At 33.1% G+C, this 21,327-nt stretch overlaps 3 protein-coding genes and 1 long non-coding RNA gene across 4 annotated transcripts; 3 read left to right on the forward strand and 1 right to left on the reverse strand.

Annotated features, from left to right (window-relative positions):
• The first annotated feature begins 43 nt into the window (after nt 1-43).
• On the forward strand, nt 44-813 carry LOC128176895 (uncharacterized). The gene is made up of 3 exons (XR_008242805.1): nt 44-150; nt 410-437; nt 541-813. It is a non-coding gene; the product is annotated as an uncharacterized LOC128176895 (long non-coding RNA).
• An 830-nt stretch (nt 814-1,643) lies between these two features.
• LOC128176701 (uncharacterized) lies at nt 1,644-3,541 on the forward strand. The gene is made up of 2 exons (XM_052843215.1): nt 1,644-1,689; nt 2,340-3,541. The coding sequence occupies exons 1-2, from the start codon at nt 1,644-1,646 to the stop codon at nt 3,539-3,541; spliced, it is 1,248 nt and encodes a 415-aa protein (XP_052699175.1).
• An 869-nt stretch (nt 3,542-4,410) lies between these two features.
• On the reverse strand, nt 4,411-10,076 carry LOC128176885 (cytosolic non-specific dipeptidase-like). Its single transcript, XM_052843419.1, has 6 exons — nt 10,009-10,076; nt 8,697-8,796; nt 8,004-8,175; nt 5,784-5,869; nt 5,355-5,521; nt 4,411-4,681 (listed from the first exon to the last, which is right to left on the reverse strand). The coding sequence occupies exons 1-6, from the start codon at nt 10,069-10,071 to the stop codon at nt 4,637-4,639; spliced, it is 633 nt and encodes a 210-aa protein (XP_052699379.1). The 5' UTR covers nt 10,072-10,076; the 3' UTR covers nt 4,411-4,636.
• Nucleotides 10,077-10,635: 559 nt separating this feature from the next.
• LOC128176875 (uncharacterized) lies at nt 10,636-21,305 on the forward strand. The gene is made up of 7 exons (XM_052843411.1): nt 10,636-10,792; nt 11,430-11,534; nt 11,795-11,822; nt 11,923-12,074; nt 18,688-18,768; nt 19,028-19,066; nt 19,259-21,305. The coding sequence occupies exons 1-7, from the start codon at nt 10,639-10,641 to the stop codon at nt 20,455-20,457; spliced, it is 1,758 nt and encodes a 585-aa protein (XP_052699371.1). The 5' UTR covers nt 10,636-10,638; the 3' UTR covers nt 20,458-21,305.
• Nucleotides 21,306-21,327: the final 22 nt, after the last annotated feature.

Raw genomic sequence — 21,327 nt, forward strand, 5'->3', positions numbered from 1 at the left:
AAAACTGTTTGGATATAATTGGTATTACTCTTTTTATCCTTGTAGGTCACTGTCCCTTTTACAACACAGTAGCAAAGAAGATGGATTCTCGTGTGTGCTCAGGGAAACACTGTCCTGAAGAGGTGTACACATCTGATGCCGTTTACAAATGTACATCTTATTAACAATAACAATATTTAATATATCTTAAAACTTTTTTTCCAAAACTGATTGATATAATTAACATATGAATGTTTATATCAGACAAATGTCAGAAGTTGATGGAATGCGAATATTACTACCTTCTAGCATGAATGTTTCAACAAGCTTTAAAGATCGTGATTTTAAATAACAAAATAAGAAATCAAATTTTTTGAACGTGCAAAAATTAATTAATATGATATGTCACTGTATGATTTATACCACATAGACACTGGTTGCCAGCAGTTTGCTCTTGGGTAAGTTATAAAGAAATTAAATGTAAAAACGATCGATTTCAATCTTTTTGTATTTGGTTTTCTTAAAACAACATCTTTCATTTGATATTAAAATATCTTCTAGCTCAAGCATGACTACGCCCACGGGTCCCCTTGCCAACACGCCAATGTCAGACACCTCTGATAATGCTATCATTGCTGGTTCAGTAATATCAGTGTTTGCTGTCATTCTACTGGGTATTCTGGGATTTATTCTATGGAGAAAAAAGAGATGTAAAATTCTACGAATATTAAGACATATACATTTCTAAATCTATTTTGCGATGATGAGCTGTACAAAAGAAAATACTCCAGCAAATGCTTTAGATATTTCAAGGGTTTAAATAGAGTACTGGGGTGAAATGAATGCATTTTTACAAGCGGATTTGAGCGCATGAGGGGGAAAAGCAATCGATAGAAACAACATAAAGGATCGAAGAGTATCTCACAGAGTGAAACATAAAATAAACTTTATATATTTTATTCTATGCATGTTATAATACGATGGGTCAATATTAAGATTCAATATATATAATTCATTGATTATTATGAAGTGATGATTATAGTCGTGGTTTTATCAATTCAAATAAGGCCTGAAGGGCTTTATAATAGATCTTATCATACCAAACCGTAATGATCACCTCATAATAATCAAAGAATGATTCCTTTATACTACATATATTAACATAATTTTAGCAATTGTACGATTAACCTACTTGGGGCACAACAGTACGTCATTTTTATTAATGATGAAATCATATTATTATACGTTACTTTGATCGGTAGTTTTATCACAAAAAAAACAATAGAAAGTTATAGAACTATATTATATATCTATAACTTGTTGTAGTCTTCCAAGCCTGTTTATTTGGTAGAGAGCAGACACATCTAACCAATGATACATGTAAACGAAGCATCGGAGACGAAACAGGTTAGCTCTTTAAACGTTTAAATTTTTGTAAACTATTTTCAATTGATTTCCATTAGACCATTGGTTGCAATTGCATTCTGACCGTCATACTTAATTTGTTTCACTTTCGAATTAATATTTTCTCTCCTACAAAACAGCAGTTGATGTAAAACAACATATAAGCACCGCTTTACAAAGTCTTTGGAAATACACAATGTATAATATGTAGATAAATAAATTACATTTGCGTTTTAATATTTATTCAAATTAATAACATTATGCTTACAGAACCACTGATACAATATGAAATAGACTATGCTGCTCTAGGTATGAATTTCGAACATGTATCGTAAACATTATACTACATCCACTGACTTCGGAAGCAAATTGAAAGTGGGGGGGGGGGCTAGACTAATCCTCAGAAATATTGAGAAAAAAAGTAATTCCCAGAATCATGGAAATCCTAATCCGTGGGGGGGGGGGGGGGGGAGGGGGGGGGGGTAAACTATACTTCCAAAAGAATATAAACCTTACCCAAATATTTTTTCCAAAATCATAAAATTCCTAATCCGTCGGGGGGGGGGCGGGGGCGGGGGGGGGGGGGGGCTAGTATGCTTCTGATTCCGACTTCTCAATCTTTCAAGGTAAATTTAGGAACAATAATCTTTCCTCCGAGAAAAAGTGGGGGGGGGGGCTGAACCCTCTATCATGCTATGTTTCTAATCGTTAGGTATAACTTTGCAAAAAAGTGGGGGGGGGGGGGGCTAAGCCCCACTTAGCCCCCCCCCCCCCCGGTTCCGACGCCTATGACATCTTACGTACTATAGCATTCATTAAATTGCTTACTTATTATCATTATTTTAATATTTGAAAATTGAATGAATCAAATAATTATTCCTCTAGAAAATGATGACAAATGTCTACATTGGCCTGTTTGACAAATAATTTAATTCTGGTTGTAACGCGCTTTCTGATTGAGAAAATCACTCCAAAGGAGCTCAATGCTGATAACGACTTAATTTCTCGGTGCCAGGATTATCTTGAAACACGTGGTAATACGCTAGCGTTGATTGGAAAATTGGGAAGCGGAAAAAGGACAATTGCATCTCAAATAACCATCAGACTCGCCAAGAAAGACAAGAAATTGAAAATTAAAATAGTAAGAAATAGAGATGTCATATCTGAAGGTTTGAAGACAAGACATTCAACATTTATAATCATAAATAACCCATTTAAAACATGGTTCACATCTAAGCATGTCGACGAAATAATCGGCTGTTTATTAGACATTTATGTAAATGCCAAAATAAATAATTCTTATATCATAGCCATTTTCGATTACAATGATTGGAATTCATTTAAATCGCAAATCGGGGACAAGAATTACACAATGAAATATATACTCCCAGAGAGAGAGAGTATTTGTAATGAAATTACAAAAATGACAGAAATGGCAAAGAGCAATAATAAAGACATATCCAGTGTAAGATTTATATCGGATGAGAGAAACATAGGAGACCCTCTTATGGTGACTCTGTTCCTGAAAAATAGTGAATTTAAAAATTACCATTTCTTATCCAATCCAACCAAGTTTGTTTTTGAAAAACTGAAAACTTTGGAAAAGTCATCGGAACTAGCATTTAAAATTATGGGTTTTTTCGTTTTTCATAATGAAGAAATCGCTAAAACGGATTTGGATGACATCTCACTGTACGCATTGTTTGCCGATTTAAAGAAGATGGATGACGAGGCATCCATTAATGGATGTATTGAACATTTGCTTGACCTCTTCATTGAAGAAACAGCAGACGGACGATCTTACCGCATTTTGCATGACGTCATTACAAGGTGTACATTTCTCGCTGCTTTTGAAAATCATATGACCTTACTATTGACAGAATGCAACCCAATATTATTATTTGATTGTACTCGAGTAAAATCGACCGTTCAAAAATTAAAATCGGGACAATTAGCTTATGATTTCAGTAGCATAAGTGTTGGAATTCCTTCGGATATATATCCAGAAGTAGCCAGACTGATTTATCAACGAACAGGAATGAGTGAAGTCTTACAAAACAGCAAATTATATGAGGATAAAAAATTTCAGGATGAATGGAATAAGACTGAACAATACTTTACAAATGAAATACATGTAGAAAATAAGACAGTTAACTGACCAGTTTTAGTATGATTATACGAGAATCGTAGAATATTTGTGAATACGAATTAAAATTCAGGGACTACCTAAAAAGTAAAGTTGTACAACATTCTCGTGTACATGTAAATGATAGGAATTATCAGATACTCAATGACGCCTACTGACTTCGCAATGTGCTTGCCTTGTTAACATTGTTTATATTTTGTACATTGTGCAATACTGATGAGCCTAATGGAAAGCTGAAACAATACGTATTCAAGACAGTGATTATATAGGACTCAAGAACATTCTTAGACTTAAGCCGTAACTTTGAAATTTTAATTAAAGCTATTAGCAAAAGGTTTTCTCTGTAAACATGTATTTGTTATATATGTGGTTTTCCATCGTACTCCTTTTCCCACAATTATAAAACAGCATGCAGATGGGTCACAAGTATGGTATTTTCACAAGTATCAATTTACTTCATGAACTTCAGGTATTTTTCTATATTTAAAAAAGGACGATAATATTAAAGTCATTTCAAACAAGTTAAGGTGTGTATGAAGTCATTTATATTTTATTCTTAGTGTAGAACCAAACTCCTCGTCAAGGCCTCATATTAGGTTGGTGAACAAACAAACTATGGCAGAAGTTTGAGTTTAGGGACAAGAAAGGATTTTTATTGAACGGCCTCCGCATCTCAGATCTATTTTCACTGTAATTTCTTCCTTGTCTTTCATGAATATTTTTTTCTTAACCGTACATGAGTAATGAAAGAGGTATTTCAACATTTAGCAGTTTTCTTCTAAATAAACATACATCAATGAGCTAGCACGGTACCAAACTTTGACAAATGAAAACTAAAACCGAGATACTCTGCTCATAAGACACTTACAACAAAAATTGCACACCATACTAAAATGCTTTATTGGAAAAAAAATCACAGAGTTCATTTATCTTTTTGTACAATATCACAATAAATCATCAAAATTGTATGAGTTTAAATGTTACATTGGTGGACATTTGTTTCCTGTTACACTCTGATCACAAGTCTATGGTATTTATATAAGTTTTGTGATTATGGCACACTACAGAAGTTTGTTTCTCAGCTCATCACAGCAAGACATCTTCTGTTTAGAGAGAGGCCAGCTCCATCATATAGGCTCCCAACACCTTGGTCTGTAAAATACATTGCTCAATTACCGGTATCTTGTTCAGACTTAATCTAAATGCAACTTTATGTAGTCTGGCAATATTTTTTAGGAAGATTTGCATGAAAGAATAGACCAATCCACACTTCACAAAAGTTATTTCCCTTGGCCACCATCTTTGGGGAAAAAAACATACATTTCTCACAGTAGCCTTTGTAGTTTAGAGGGTTGTAACTTCGTAATTTGACATTAGAAATCTGTTTCCGCTGTGAATTTACGTTGGGGCAATTCACACATCGAAGAATTAAATTAAATTGCAAGAGATTTCTTCACAAGGCGCCCAAATATATGGTTGCGTAAAGAAGGGAAAAGTTGGTTTTTCCCTTTTGACCTTTGGGTTGACCCTGCAAAGGGGAACAACTTTTTAAAAGTGTGGATTGGACTATTACAATATATATTAAATGCGATTTAAACATGGGAAATATATATTTTTGAATGCTGCTATCCTTTCCAATTTACTCATTAATCAATGCATTCTGCCTCAGACATAAAAAGATACTGTCAGTATGCACCAGGACTTTTTAAACTGATTTTCTTCAGGTAACCTAACAGAACATGCAATTGCGTACACATGAGTATTACCCGGTATGTGTTATACAACACAAGTGTATCATGCATCTATCTATCCCAGACATACTGACCCCGTTAATGTAGTTGGACCTGTCGATCTTCTCGTTCTGGGAGTGAGCGCCATCATCACACGCTCCGATCGGAAGTAACATCACGTTCTTACCAGTCGCCTCCTGAAAGGTCAAGGTCACTGGAATACTTCCTCCCTCTCTGGTCAAATCCGGTTCCACTCCAAAAACTGAAAATATGTCACATCAGGAACGATTGAAATTATGTACATAATCAGCTTATTATAAACATTGTAGGGTTAAGTGAATGCTGAAACATGATATGAATGAAAATAAGGATACATTACTTTTATCTTTGTAATTACCGGGGTAGTATGCTTTTAGCTGCCATAGATATACAGAATATACTTAAAACATTAAATATCTTCTGTCTGTTAGTGTATTCATTTGGTATCTTTAGAAACAACATGAAATAATAGAGAGAAATTTTACCTGTTTTCATTGCTTTTCTGCCGGCTATGTAGTTTGGATCATTGAAGTCACTGACCCAAGGCTTTCCTCCATGACCCATTGAGACTCTGAGATAAATGGTAGATATTTGTTTTTTTTTTTGTTTTTTTTTTTTTTGTTTTTTTTTTTTTTTCCATACTTTATTTCTATTATTACCATTCAATACAATAGTTCTACATAAAGACAAACACACCAAAAAGACAGAACACAAACTTTCACGCTCACACTCATTCTAAATGTACATTTACCACGGTTACTAAGGGGTTACTGCAGTATATGATGCATTTCAAATTTACATGTTGATATAGATATATGTATAATGCCTATTATAGCAAGTAAAAATATGGAGATGATTAAAAATAATTAAACATGAATGTTTGCAATAAGATTCTCAATAGTTTTCCACCTATTAATAAATTCATCACATCTCATTTTTATTGCAAACAACTTTTTCTCTACCAAATAATATGCCAATATTGATTTCAATAATTCATTAATATGCAGATCAGAACTTTTTCTTGATTTGTAAAAAATATATTGTTTTGTTAATAATATCAAAATATTAACAATATCATTTTTTTCTCTTGTATAGCCAAATATTACTTCACTTAATGAGAAGTTTACATCAAAATGACAATAAAAAGACAAAAAATGCTCTAATTGCACCCATAATTGTTTACTCTTATGACAATAAAAAAATAAATGTTCAATTGACTCAGGTTCTTTTGTACAAAGATTGCATTTGTTATTGCATGTGATTTTGCAATTAAATAAATATTTGTTTGTTCCTAGAATTCTATGGAATATCCTATATTCCAACCATAAAAGTTTACTATCTTTTGTACAATTAAAAAGTGCATTATACTTTGATTTCCAACTAAATGTATCATCTAACTCAAGTAAAGTTTCCCATTTATGTTCATGTTTAGCACAAAAATGGATATCTTGAATAAACACATTATACACTTCTTTGTTATTTTTTTGTAAAATATTTATAGATGCTGGTAGGAGAGGAAATTGCTTATGTGCATAATAGTTGTCATTAATATGTAGACAAATGACTTTTTTTAATCCAAGTACAGTGGTAAATGGCAGATTAACACCAAATTCATCAAGCTGGATAAACTCTCCAAGATCATTAAAAAAATCAGACAAATACATAAAGCCTTTCTTATATAGACTTTCAAAAAACAGTGATTTTTTATCGATTTTGATTTGAGGATTAAACCAGACAGGAATGTGTTGTGCATCCAATGATTTATGTACAATGTCAATGTAATCACTATATGATAATAAAGTTTCTTTCCAAAATAAGTTGTTGATACTATTTGAGAGATTTTTTGGATAATCAGATCCCAATTGCAAAAGTTTAGGTATTGTACTTCTTGTAATTACGCTATAGAGAGTACTCAGTAGATTATCTTTTGATTGTAAAATTCTTCTGAACCAAGACAGTTTCAGTGATTTGATGTATGAATCTAAATGTACCATTTGGAGCCCCCCATCAGTATACTTCTGAATTAATAGTGCTCTTGATATTTTATCATTTTTTCCATTCCAAATGAATTGGAAAAAGGTTTTTTCCAGTTGTTTTAACCACTCTTTACTTGGTGTAGGCAACGTTATGAAAAGATGTGTCAGTTTAGGTAGTAATATTGACTTTATAACAGTTATCTTTCCTAAGGGGGTTAACTGCCTTTTATTCCAGTTATTAATTTCCTTGATTATCAAAGAAAGTTTATGGTCAAAATTTATTTTTGTAATATTATTTAGACTTGAGTTGAATTTAATTCCTAATACATTGAAATCCTCGTTTGTCCATTGTATTTTAAAACTAGAGCATAAAATATCCTTGTTTCCTAACTTTGACCCTATCCAAACGGTAGATATTTGTTAATGGAATGGAAAGATTAACTACAGCATGCTATATGAGGTAAAATATGACAGAAATCACTCTTATGTAAACTTGTCTGATCTACACTAAATAAAACCATCCTACAAATAACTTTTTGTTTTATAACCCACTGTATGCAGTTTAAAAAAAATGTTCCCCTTAAACAAGTAAATGTATATGATAATTCTAAGTAACTAACATTTATAATTTGTCAAAAAAATTCTCACACTAAATAGGTAGACTTAAATATCATCATCACATAGATGTTATTTGTATTAAAACACTGGATGCAACATTTATCTCCTCACTTAATTTTGTTGGGACTATTCCTTTCTTTGAACTTCTGCTGTATGTGTTCTTTGACGAGTTTCTCTATCTCGTCCGGATGCTGATCTGGAACAAGCCGGACGGAGAACTTTCCGATCACCTTCCTAGGAATGACTGTCTTAGCTCCGGATTCACTGAAAGCTCCCTCAATTCCTGAAACAGTAGAAAGGGATTTCTGTGAGTAATTACATATTTGCCGAGTGTGTTAAACTGTAGATTCCTGATTAAATGTGAAGAGTTCAATTTTCTCTATAATTACTGGTAATATTTTGCAGAACTGTTTAATATCTACAGATATATATTGAAATAAGAAACCCATAAGAAGATGCACAGCCACATATTGTGTAAAAAACAACATACTGATATTACAAAGATCAAATTGAAAAAAGAGATGGTATGGGGACTGATTGAAGCAATGAATTTGTTCATGACACCCTTCAAAGATCTCTAATTGTTACTATACTAGATTATCAAATAAATATTGGTGTGCTTTTCACTAGAATACTATTAGACTATTTTATCAAATTGAGGACAGCGATGGTCATGCTGAGGTGTCAGCTGGTGACTGACCGTGAATAGACCTTCAAATAAACATTACAAGTAGTGTGCTTTTCACTAAAAAATAATCAGACTAATATAAGGACAACAATGACCATGATGAGCCTGTGACTTACCGTGAATGGAGAGAGAGGGGTACCTCCAGCGATGCATCAATATGTCATCCTTCTTATTGTGGATTAACGCTGTCACTCCAACATCTTTTTTATACTCCTCCTACAAAATTAAACATGATATATTTACATTCCGAATTTTTTTTGCATGTGGAGTGTGTGAAAAGATACTGCAGTTATAAGAATATATTTACATTCTACTGTGTTTTTCCATTAAATTCTGTGATCTTCAAATGCCTCTAAATGCAACAAGTAGTCAAAGGTCAAATTAACGAGTTTTATTATGACGTCACAAACGTTGAACGCTGTAAACTGCAACGTCACAAGCGAAAATCAAAGTGCACGCTCGTGGCTGTTACTGTGGCTCTTCCATTAATATTAACTTACCCTTAGGATAAGATCGGAATTTTAAGGTATAATTCACATTTGCAGACAAGGCAAGAAGTTAAAAAATGTAAATATAAGCATTAAATCATGGTTTTTTGAAGTATACACTCTCATAACTGCCGCGGTGTGTGCATACAAATTTTCATAACGCGCTAACGCGCGTTACTCAATTTGTATGCACACACCGCGGCAGTTATGAGAGTGTATACTTCAAAAAACCATGATTCAATGCTATAGTAACACACACAGGGTACTCAAAGGTTAGAATTACTAGTTTTATTATGACGTCACAAACGTTGAACGCTGTAAAATGCAACGTCACAAGCGAGAATCAAAGTTCACGCTTGTGGCTGTTACAGTGGCTCTTCCATTAATTTGAACTTACCCTTAGGATAAAACAGAAATTTTGACGTATAAATCACATTTGCAGACAACGCAAGAAGTTAAAAAAATGTAAATATAAGCATTAAATCATTATTTTTTTAAAGATATAGTCTCATAAATGCAGCGGTGTAAGCACATAAATTTTCATAATGCACTAGCACGCGTTACGCAATTTGTATGCACACACCGCTGCAGTTATGAGACTATGTCTTTCAAAATATAATGATTCAATGCTTTATAAAATGTTCAGGTTTTTTTTAAAGCAATAGAAAGCTTACACCTGTAGAGTCAGAAACTGTCTAGCATAAAGTTACAGGGCACCAATGTTTTACTGCTTTGTTGACAAGCAAACTATTCTTTTTGTTTATTTTTTTTTTATTTGAGGTAAGAATAGGAATATGAGAATATAGAATATGCAGAATAGGAAGTATGATGGATTTTAACAAATGCATGTAAATGTGTATAGACCATCAATATTTAATGCCAAAATGTATTTATATATACACTAAATAAATTTCCTTCCAGTTATGTGACTGTCACTTACTGGATCAAAGTCAATGGGTTCATACAGCTTCTTTTCCTCCTCCGTCAGTTTGGCCACAGTCATAAATCCTACACAATGATTACAATCCTACACAATGATTACAATTTTATAGATATCCTTTTCTACATCTATATCTATAAAATTGTAATTATCCCATCCGAAGTCCAACTTGTCCTTGGCTCCCAATTCTACAAACAATAGCTTCAACAGCGGCAATAATTTAAAGCCTACAAACCTTCACCACTCTAGAGATTGCTCCATTCTTAATCACCCAACACAGCTTGAATTGTCTAAACAGCGCATTCTCAAATATGTAACTTTATATAAATCACTATTAACTCATACACTAAAATTTACTCCTGATTTGTGGCATTTGTAATAATTTATTTATTTTACGAATTCTTTAAAAGACAAACGAATAGTCTGCCTCTTATGATATTAGTCAAGTCGATGAAGAATGCAAAAATGAATAATAATATGACTTTATCTTTTACGCGCTGCAAAGAAAATGCATGTATGTATTGCAAGCATGTACAAAGGCGGATATTTTATCAACCTGTGTTACCACATGATAACGATTGTTAGATAACCGTTCAAACATTATCGTATAAAACACATGCCTATGAAAATATGGCTTACACGGTAGTACAAAGTTGTCCTCCGACTTTTCCTGAGTGGCAAGGTCAAGCCAGTTCCACATGTAGAAACGGTACTTACCACTGTATGGAAGACGAGTACTCTAGGGCAGTGGAAGTCTGTGGCGAGCCAATATGGATAGAACCAGGTATTCTATTATGGACTCTCTATCTAAAGCAAAATATTCACTTTTATTTAGTCGTTTTATAATCAAATCAGAGTTTCACAACTAAATAATACATTTAGGTGATTTCATAAGTGTGTGTGAGTGGGTGGGTGGGTGTGAATGTGTGTGCGCGTGTGTGTGTGTGTGTGTGCGCGCGAGCGTGTGTGCATGTGTGAATGTCTGTTCTGTATGTCTGTTCTTTGAAAAAGAAATATATTTCCAAAAATTCAAATTTTGCCATTAATCGTCATGGATTTTTCACGAAGAATTAAAAATCCATGTTGCCATTATTACCCCTCAGTTGCCTACCAAAGGGACCATTTACCAAAATGAATGGTGTTAGGCTTTTTTGCTTATCACAGTCTATTGTAGAGAAAATTATGGGAGGGGGGGGGTAAAATCAATGACTATGCGTTGCAACCAAAATTTTATTCTTACGTATCATTGATCTAAAAAAGTTGCTTTTTGAAAGAAACGAAAATTAATTCTCGTCAACTTCCATAATAGATAAAAATCATAAGTGTTATTTAATTCATCTTAAATGGGGCATTACAAACGTTGTCTGAGCAATGTTAAAACTGTTTGGCTATAATAGGTATTACTCTTTTTCTCTTTGTAGGTCACTGTCCCTTTTACAACACAGTAGCAAAGAAGATGGATTCTCGTGTGTGCACCGGGAAACACTGTCCTGAAGACGTATACACATCTGATGCCGTTTACAAATGTACTTCTTATTAATGATAACAATAATTAATATATCTAGAAATGGTTTTTTTCTCAAAACTAATTGATAAAATTAACATATGGATGCTTATAGCAGTCAAATGTCAGAGGTTGATGGAATGCGAATATTACTAGCTTCTAGCATGAATGTTTTAACAAGCTTTAAAGATCGTGATTTTAGATAACAAAATAAGCAATTTTTTTTTGTTCGTAAAAATATTATTTAATATGATATGTTACTGTATGATTTATACCACATAGACACTGGTTGCCAGCAGTTTGCTCTTGGGTAAGTTATAAAGAAATTGAAGGTAAAAACGATCGATTTCAATCTTTTTGTATTAAGTTTTCTTAAAACATCTTTAATTTGGTATTAAAATATCTTATAGCTCAAGCATGACTTCGTCCATGGGTCCCCTTGCTAACACGCCAATGTCAGACACCTCTGATAATTCCATCATCGCTGGTTCAGTAACATCTGTGTTATTTGTCATTCTACTGGTGGTTCTAGGATTTATTCTATGGAAAAAAAAGAGACATGGTATGACATTTACTAATAATATTCTAACAATTTGCATTCTACGAATATTAAGCCATATACCGTTCTAAATCTCTCTTGCGATTAAAAAACAAACAGGCTAAAAGATTGTCATTGTGATGAGCTGTATAAAAGAAAATTCTCCAGCAAATGCTCCAGATATTTCAAGGGTTGAAATAGAGTACTGGGGTTAATTAATGTAAGAGAAATGAATGCATCTTTAGAAACGTTTCACGTTTGTACGGATTTGAGCGCATGAGGGGGAAAAGCAATCGATAGAAACAAAATAAAGGAAGACTTAGAGTATCTAACAGAGTGAAAAATAAAATAAACTCAGTCTATATCTTTTATTCTATGCAGGTTATAATAGGATGGGTAATTTTTAAGAGTAAATAGATAGGTAAAGTTAGATACTAGTAACTTGCTACTAGTAACTGGCTATGAGAAGTAAGTAAAGCTAGCTACTAGTAACTGGCTACGAGATGAAATCAAAGTTGGCTACTAGTAACTGGCTACTAGTAACTGGCTTTGAGAAGTAAGAAAAGCTAGCTACTAGAAACTGGCGACGATATGAAATAAACTTGGCTTCTAGTTACTAGTTAATGTCCAAATGAGAAAACATACCTATGATTTATATGTGTGTTCTTAATATGTACATTGCACTATATCATTATTTACCCATATTCTTCTCATACTCTCATCGATAATTGGTGCGTTTCGTTTAAAATATCTCTATTTTAGACAATATCGTCAGGTTGACTCAAGTAGCTGTACTTATAGATTGAAAATATCAACAAGTGTTATTAATAATAACAATCTATCATGTCAAAATTACCCAGATATCTCTCTTTATTTTGTCAGCTACCAGTGCACATCGTTTCAACTATCTCTATTTTAAAGACAATTCTTTCATGCAACTCAAGTAGCCGTAAATAAAGATTGAAAACGTCTTCAAGGGTTGATAATATCAACAGTGTATAATGTCATCAACAAGATAACACGATATAAGTACAAAGATATCTCTCTTTATGAAGTCAGCTACTAGTGCATTTTTTTTACAAATATCTTTATTTCGTTGCGGTGTTGTCAATACAGTATATCTCAAGTAGCTGTATATATAAATTGAAAATATATGCCAGACATGCAAATATCAACATTCTGTCAAGTCTTTCATATAATATTACGACACAATTACTCAGACATCTCTCTTTATGTAGTCAGCTACTAGTGTATATTGTTACAAATATCATTTTATTTGGGCGGTTTTGTCAAAATATCTATAGTAGCTGTATATTTCAAGTGAAGATATATGCCAGACATGCTAATATCAACATTCCTTCAAGTCATCCACATAAAATAACGACACAATTACTCAGATATGTCACTTTATGTAATCAACCACTAGTGCATTTTGTTACAAATATCTTTATTTTTTGACAGTTGTGTCATTATATCTGGAGTAGCTGTGTATATAAATTGAAGATATCTACAAATGTGGTCAATTTGAACATTTTATAAGGTCACCTACATGATATTATGACACAATTACTTAGAGATCTCTTTAAATCTTGTCAGCAACTGGTACATTTTGTTACAAATATCTTTATTTTTTTTAAGGGTTTTGTCACCTATTCTCAAGTAACTGTAGATATAGATTGACGATATGTACCAGTCTTGCTTATTTGAACATTTGATGAGATAACATTACGGCACAACTAATCAGATATCGCTCTTAATCTCGTCAGCTATTTGTGCAACTCGTTACAAGTACCTCCATTTTTAACAGTTTAGTTTATATAGCTCAAGTAGCTGTATTAACAGATTGAATATATCTACAGGTGTTGGTAATTACAACATTTTATGAGGTTATCCACATGATATTACGATACAATTTCTCAAATATATTTCTTATGAGGAGTAAGAAAAGCCAGCTCCTAGTAACAGGCTATAAGATGAAAAAAAGAATTGGCTACTAGTAACTGGCTAATAATAACTGGCTTTAAATTAGATTTAAAGAGATATCTGAGTAACTGTGTCGTAATATCATGTAGATGAACTGACACAATTTTGAAATTGACAACGCTTGTAGCCATTTCAATCTATTTGTACAGCTACTTGAGGTATATGGAAATTGTTTAAAAAATGGATGTATATACAGGTATTTCTAACATTTCTAGTAATTGTGTCATAATACTGAGTATCATGTAGGTGAGCTTTTAGAATGTTCAAATTAACCACACCTGTAGATATATTTAATCTACATATACAGCTACAGTACTGATCAGACTCAACCTAACACCAGAGAAAACCCCGACTAAACCCCGGGTTTACTTTTGGGGTTTACTCAGGGTTCACACTGGGTTTGCTTTTTAAAAATTTGGGTCCACCCGGGGTTTACTTTGGGTTTACTCGGGGTTTACTTTCGGTTTACTTAGAAATTGCTTTTAAGGTCAACTGTACGCACTTAAGTGTAAAGCAGACCGTCTATAATCTTTTTACCCTACTGCCTGTAATTCCTGCCCCTTGTGTATTCCGAATACAGAGTTAGCGTCTGCTTTCAGGGGTATACTTCTGACCAGGTTCATTCTCTGTGTCCACTCTGGGTTAACTTTGGGTTTACTCTGGGTCCACTCTAGTCAACCCGAAGTAAACCCAGAAATAACCCAGAAAGTAAACCAGGGGTTTAGATAATGTTTACTTTCTGTTAGGTTGGGTCTGATCCGCACTGTACCTGAGATATGTTGACAAAACCCTAAAAAAAATAAAGATATTTATAACAAAATGCACTGGAAGATGACGACAAAAACAGAGATAACGGAGTAATTGTGTCAACATATCATGTGTATGACCAGTCAGAATGTTGAAAAAAGCAAGACTATAGTACGTATTATCAATTAATATATACAGCTACTTGAGATTTGTTGACAAAACCCTAAAAAAATAAAGATATTTGTTTACTAGTAGCTGACGAAATTTAAAGAGATAGCTGAGTAATTGTGTCATAATATCATGTAGGTGACCAAAAATAATGGTCAAATTAACCACACTTGTAGATATCTTCAACCTATATATACAGCTACTTGAGATATATTGACAAAACTGCCAAAAAATTAAGATATTTGCAATAAAATTCACTAGAAGCTGACTACATAAAGAGAGATATCTGAGTAATTGTGCCGTAATATTATGTGGATGTCCTGAATGAATGTTGATACTGTGGAATCATTAGATTTCGTGGTGGCTCAATTTTCGTGGAATTCGTGGGTACCTCTCAACCACGAATAAACATCCTCCACGAATTAAAAAATAGGGTATAAAGCCATTTTTTCTTTTGTATGTTTAAGAAAATACACGAAATTACATCCCCACGAACCTTTAAAATTTCAGCAATCCACGAAAATTGGCTCCCACGAATTTTAATGATTCCACAGTATTAGCGTGTCTGGCATATATTTTCAATTTATATATACAGCTACTTGAGATATATTGAAAAACCCGCCAAAAATAAAGATATTTGTAACAAAATGCACTAGTAGCTGACTCCATAAAGAGAGATACCTGAGTAATTGTGTCGTAATATTATGTGGATGACTTAAAGGAATGTTGATATAAGCAAGACTGGAATATATATATATATATATATATATATATATATATATATATATATATATATATATATATATATATATATATATATATATATATATATATATATATATATATTTATCTCATACGTGTGGTGTATATTGCCCGTGTGATAAACCTTTGCTATATCAAACGGGTGATGCTTTATCAAATACTTCCAGTCCGAACAACTTTTGACACAGCCCCTCGCTTCAACGCTTCAGTGACATACTTTCGAAGCTTTGCTAGTACTTTCAAAATAACTATATCTTATCTACTGCAAAAATTGATATTAAATGGGTTTTGTCAAAAATTTAGATTCAGATATGAAGGAAAACACATAACTGCGTAGCACAGGCGTCGGAAGCGGGGAAAGGGGGGGGGGGGGGGGGCTTAGGTGGCAGGTGACAGTTTTTTTGATACAATTCATTGTAGCCAAGGGTTGAATGTCTTCGGAACTTTATAACTAGAATTTCCTCAGTTCCCATTCAGCACAAATACCTTTAATTCACTCTTTATAAGGCCAATCACCAATTTCTGAAGAAAATTACTAATCAAAACCTGTAAAATTCTCTACATACTGGTTTTTATGAGATTTTGACCCTTTCATATTTTGCTAATTTTTCATGATTTTTCAGCTTTTTAGACCTCCCCCAGCTAATTCCCTGCAGAGGGTTGACCTTCCGTACCGCGTGCATGTTGCACTATCACATGTCACAAACTTACCGGTGTATAGTTTTCAATGTCCCATTCACCTACTTTTCGTGTTATTTTACCTCCCGTCTGTAACTTGCAATTTCACTGTGTAAACTCAGCACAACAGTCATAGCCGCAGGTTTCGCATTTTACTTCTGATTATCATGTACCTAACATAAGGGGCCTACATATTGCATATATCATATATTACATATATCAATTTTAACAAGAGACACCCCTCTAACTAATGATAATCATTAAAAATCATTTCATGAATTTTAGCAACACTCATAAGCCTTCAAGTACAACAACTCTCAACTTTACAAAAATATTGACCGGGTACTTTATTCGAAACTGTCCCTTGCTACCTTAGCACCCTCCCCCCACTTCTTTGCAAAGTTATACATAACCGTAACCAAAAGACCCTGTTTTCTTGTTTGTCAAGATTTTATTCATAAGTTTAGGCCCTTTCCAACTTTCAATTTGCTTTGTGTAGTTATTAAAATGCAAATTACGTTATCTATCAAGGAGTTCATCCTGACGACGCGATGAAGGTTGTGTTCATATATGATACATACAATAACTTACCGAAATAATGTTTATTAGACTTTTATTCCACCACCAGTAAGCATCCTTATTCACTTTTTTCAATTTCGAATCAAAAGGCTAGGCCTAGTGTTTGTTTTATAAAACATCAACAACCGTTCCTCGTTCGAGTCAATTCAAACTATACTCTGTCCCAAGATATTTTGGATTCACATTTGGCTTAATTGCTTGGTACTAGTATTTATAAATACCTCAGGATTCAAAGGATGTTCATTCAAAAGTATGAAAAATTTCCAAGATTTCTCAGTCAAAACGCCCCTGTTAGCTTAACAGGTTTCAATACAGTGCTAAAAAATGTGATGTCTACGGAGATTTTGTATTGCAGCAAGCCCGGATGATAACGTTGAAAATTTGCGCGATGTATTCCGAGTGTATTCCGAATGGAGAAAAGGTGTAAACATTCCCCATTATGAATCTCCGTAAGGAATCTGTTTTCGTTCCTGTGAATTTTTCCGAGTGAAAGATGATAATGTGTCAATGAAATTATCTTGGAAAATATCCCTTTCAACTATTTCAATTGCACTTCTTTCACAGGTAAGTGTATTTTTATTAAAAATCGTCCAAATGTGCTGCATAAATGTCTTGGGACAGATTATACCGAGCATTCCCAACTTTGTTTATGTCAACAAACTTGATTATTCAGTATTTCTATTTAATTAATTAAATAAGCTCTAAGAAAAATTATTTACAGCTAAAAAAATATTTCAAGGTTTATTTCAGTGAAACTTTACTTCAAAACACTTAGATTTATATCAGAAATGACGTAATAAATTGTATTGCACAAGGTCACAATAACCGCATAACGTAACGTTGCATCATCGTCTTTGATCTTTGAAAAATCAATTCGGGTCATATAAGGGACTGTCTCAAAAGCTTCATAATATAAATCAATTTGTATGACATAAATATAACATCTATAATTGTGTGATTTTATATTTGCTTTATCCAACGAGTTGAAATGGTTATATTCGCTCGGCAAGCCTCGCAAATATATACACCATTTCAACTCGTTGGATAAAGCAAATATAAAATCACACAATATAGATATCCTCTATATATACAGCTACTTCAGATATATTGACAAAACTGCCAAAAAATAAAGATGTTTGTAACAATATGCACTTGTAGCTGACTACATAAAGAGAGATATCTGAGTAATTGTGTCGTAATATTATGTGAATGACCTGATACAATGTTGATATTAACAACCCTTGAAGATTTCTTCAATTTTTATGCACGGCTACTTGAGGTTGCATGAAAAATTGTCTTTAAATTAGAGATACTAAGTAGTTGAAACGAAATGCACTTGTAGCTGTGATATCTTGAGTAATTTTGTTGTTATATCATGCGGTTTACTTGATAGATTGTTTAAAATAATAACACTTGTTGATATTTTCAATATATAAGAACAGCTACTTGCGTCAACTGGACAATATTGTATAAAATAGAGATATTTTAAACGAAATGCACCAATTACCGATGAGAGTATGATAGGAATATGAGTAAATAATGATATAGTGCAATGTACATATTAAGAATACAAATAGAAATCCTTGGTATGTTTTCTCACTTGGACAGTAACTAGCAACTAGTAGCCAACTTTCATCTCGTAGCCAGTTACTAGTAGCTAGCTTTACCTATCTGGCTTTATGATAGATTTAATCATACCAAAACGTAAAACTTGTTGTAGCCTTCCAAGCCTGTTTATTTGGTAGAGAGCAGACACATCCAGCCAAGGATACATGTAAACAACTAATCGGAGACGAGACAGGTTTGCTCTTTAAACGTTTAAATTTGAGTAAACTATTTTCAGTTGATTTCCATTGGACCATTGGTTACAATTGCGTTCTGGCCGTTATACTTAATTTGTTTCACTTTCGAATTAATATTTTCTCTCATACAAGACAGAATTTGATGTAAAAAATGTACGCACCGCTTTACATCGTAAACTACACAATGTATAATATGTAGATAAATACATTGCATTTGCGTTTTTATATTTATTCAGATTTATAACATTATGCTTACAGAACCACTCATACAAGATGAAATAGATTATGCTGCTCTAGGTATGAATTTCGAACATGTATCGGAAACGTTATACTACATCTTACGTACTAAAGCATTCATTAAATTGCTCACCTATTAGCATTATTTTAATGTTTGAAAATTGAATGAATCAAATTATTATTCCTCTATAAAATGATGACAAATGTCTACATTGGCCTATTTGATAAATAATATTTTCTATGTTCCTGCAGAGAAAATCACTCCAAAGGAGCTCAGTGCTGATAACTACTTAATTTCTCGGTGCCAGGATTATCTTGAAACACGTGGCAATACGCTAGCATTGGTTGGAACATTGGGAAGCGGAAAAAGAACAATTGCATCTCAAATAGCTATCAGACTCGCCAAGAAAGACAAGAAATTGAAAATTAAAATAGTAAGAGATAGAGATGTCATATCTGAAGATTTGAAGACAAGACATTCAACATTTATAATCATAAATAACCCATTCAAAACATGGTTCACATCTAATCATGTCGACAAAATAATCGGCTGTTTATTAGAAATTTATGCAAATGCCAAAATAAATAAATCGTACATCATAGCCATTTTTCATTACAATGATTGGAACTCATTTAAATCGCAAATCAGTGACAAGAATTACACAATGGAATATATATTCCCACAGAGAGAAAGTATTTGTAATGAAATTAAAAAAATAACAGAAATGGCAATGAGCAAGAATACAGACATATCCAGAGTAAGATTTATATCGGATGACAGAGACATAGGAGGCCCTTTTATGGTGACTCTGTTCCTGAAAAATAGTGAATTTAAAAATTACAATTTCTTATCCAATCCAACCAGGTTTATTTTTGAAAAACTGAAAACTTTGGAAAAGTCGTCGGAACTAGCATTCAAAATTATGGTTTTTTTCGTTTTTCACGATGAAGAAATCGCTAAAACGGATTTGGATGAGATCCCACAGCACGCATTGTTTGCGGATTTTAAGAAGATGGAGGGTGAAGGATCCATTGATGAATGTATTAAACATTTGCTTGACCTCTTCATAGAAGAAACGGTGGACAAACGATCTTACCGCATTTTGCATGACGTCATTACAAGGTGTACATTTCTCGCTGCTTTTGAAAATCATATGACCTTACTATTGACAGAATGCAACCCAATATTAATATTTGATTGTACTCGAGTAAAATCGACCGTTCAAAAATTAAAATCGGGACAATTAGCTTATGATTTCAGTAGCATAAGTGTTGGAATTCCTTCGGATATATATCCAGAAGTAGCCAGACTGATTTATCAACGAACAGGAATGAGGGAAGTCTTACAAAACAGCAAATTATATGAGGATAAAAAATTTCAGGATGAATGGAATAAGACTGAACAATACTTTACAAATGAAATACATGTAGAAATTAAGACAGTTAACTGACCAGTTTTAGTATGATTATACGAGAATCGTCGAATATTTGTGAATACGATTTAAAATTCAGGGACTACCTAAAAAGTATAGTTGTACAACATTCTCGTGTACATGTAAATGATAGGAATTATCAGATACTCAATGACGCCTACTGACTTCGCAATGTGCTTGCCTTGTTAACATTGTTTATATTTTGTATATTGTGTAATACTAATGAGCCTAATGGAAAGCTGAAGTAATACGTATTCAAGACAGTAATTATATAGGACTCAAGAACATTCTTAGACTTAAGCCGTAACTTTGAAGTATTTCTTTTGCTGATTTAATTAAAGCTTTTAACAAAGATTTTCTCTATAAACATGTATTTGTTATATATGTGGTTTTTCATCGTACTCCTTTTTCCACAATTATAAAACAGGAGATGGGTCGCAAGTATGGTATTTTCACAAATATCAATTCACTTCATGAACTTCAGGTATTTTTCTATATTAAAAAAGGATGATAATATTAAAGTCATTTAGAACAAGTACGGGTGTGTATGAAGTCATTTATATTCTATTCTTAGTGTAGAACCAAACTACCCGTCGAGGCCTCATATTTGGTTGGTGAACAAACAAACTATGGCAGAAGTTTGAGTTTAGGGACAAGAAAGGATTCTTATTGAACTGCCTCCGCATCTCAGATCTATTTTCACTTTAATTTCTTCCTTGTCTTTGACGAATATTTTTTTCTTAACCGTACATGAGTAATGAAAGAGGTATTTCAACATTTAGCAGTTTTCTAAATAAACATACATCAATGAGCTAGCAAGGTACCAAACTTTGACAAATGAAAACTAAAACCGAGATACTCTGCTCATAAGACACTTACAACAAAACT

The sequence above is a fragment of the Crassostrea angulata genome, chromosome 1 (genome assembly GCF_025612915.1).
Source record: "Crassostrea angulata isolate pt1a10 chromosome 1, ASM2561291v2, whole genome shotgun sequence".
In the NCBI taxonomy this organism is placed as follows: domain Eukaryota; kingdom Metazoa; phylum Mollusca; class Bivalvia; order Ostreida; family Ostreidae; genus Magallana; species Magallana angulata.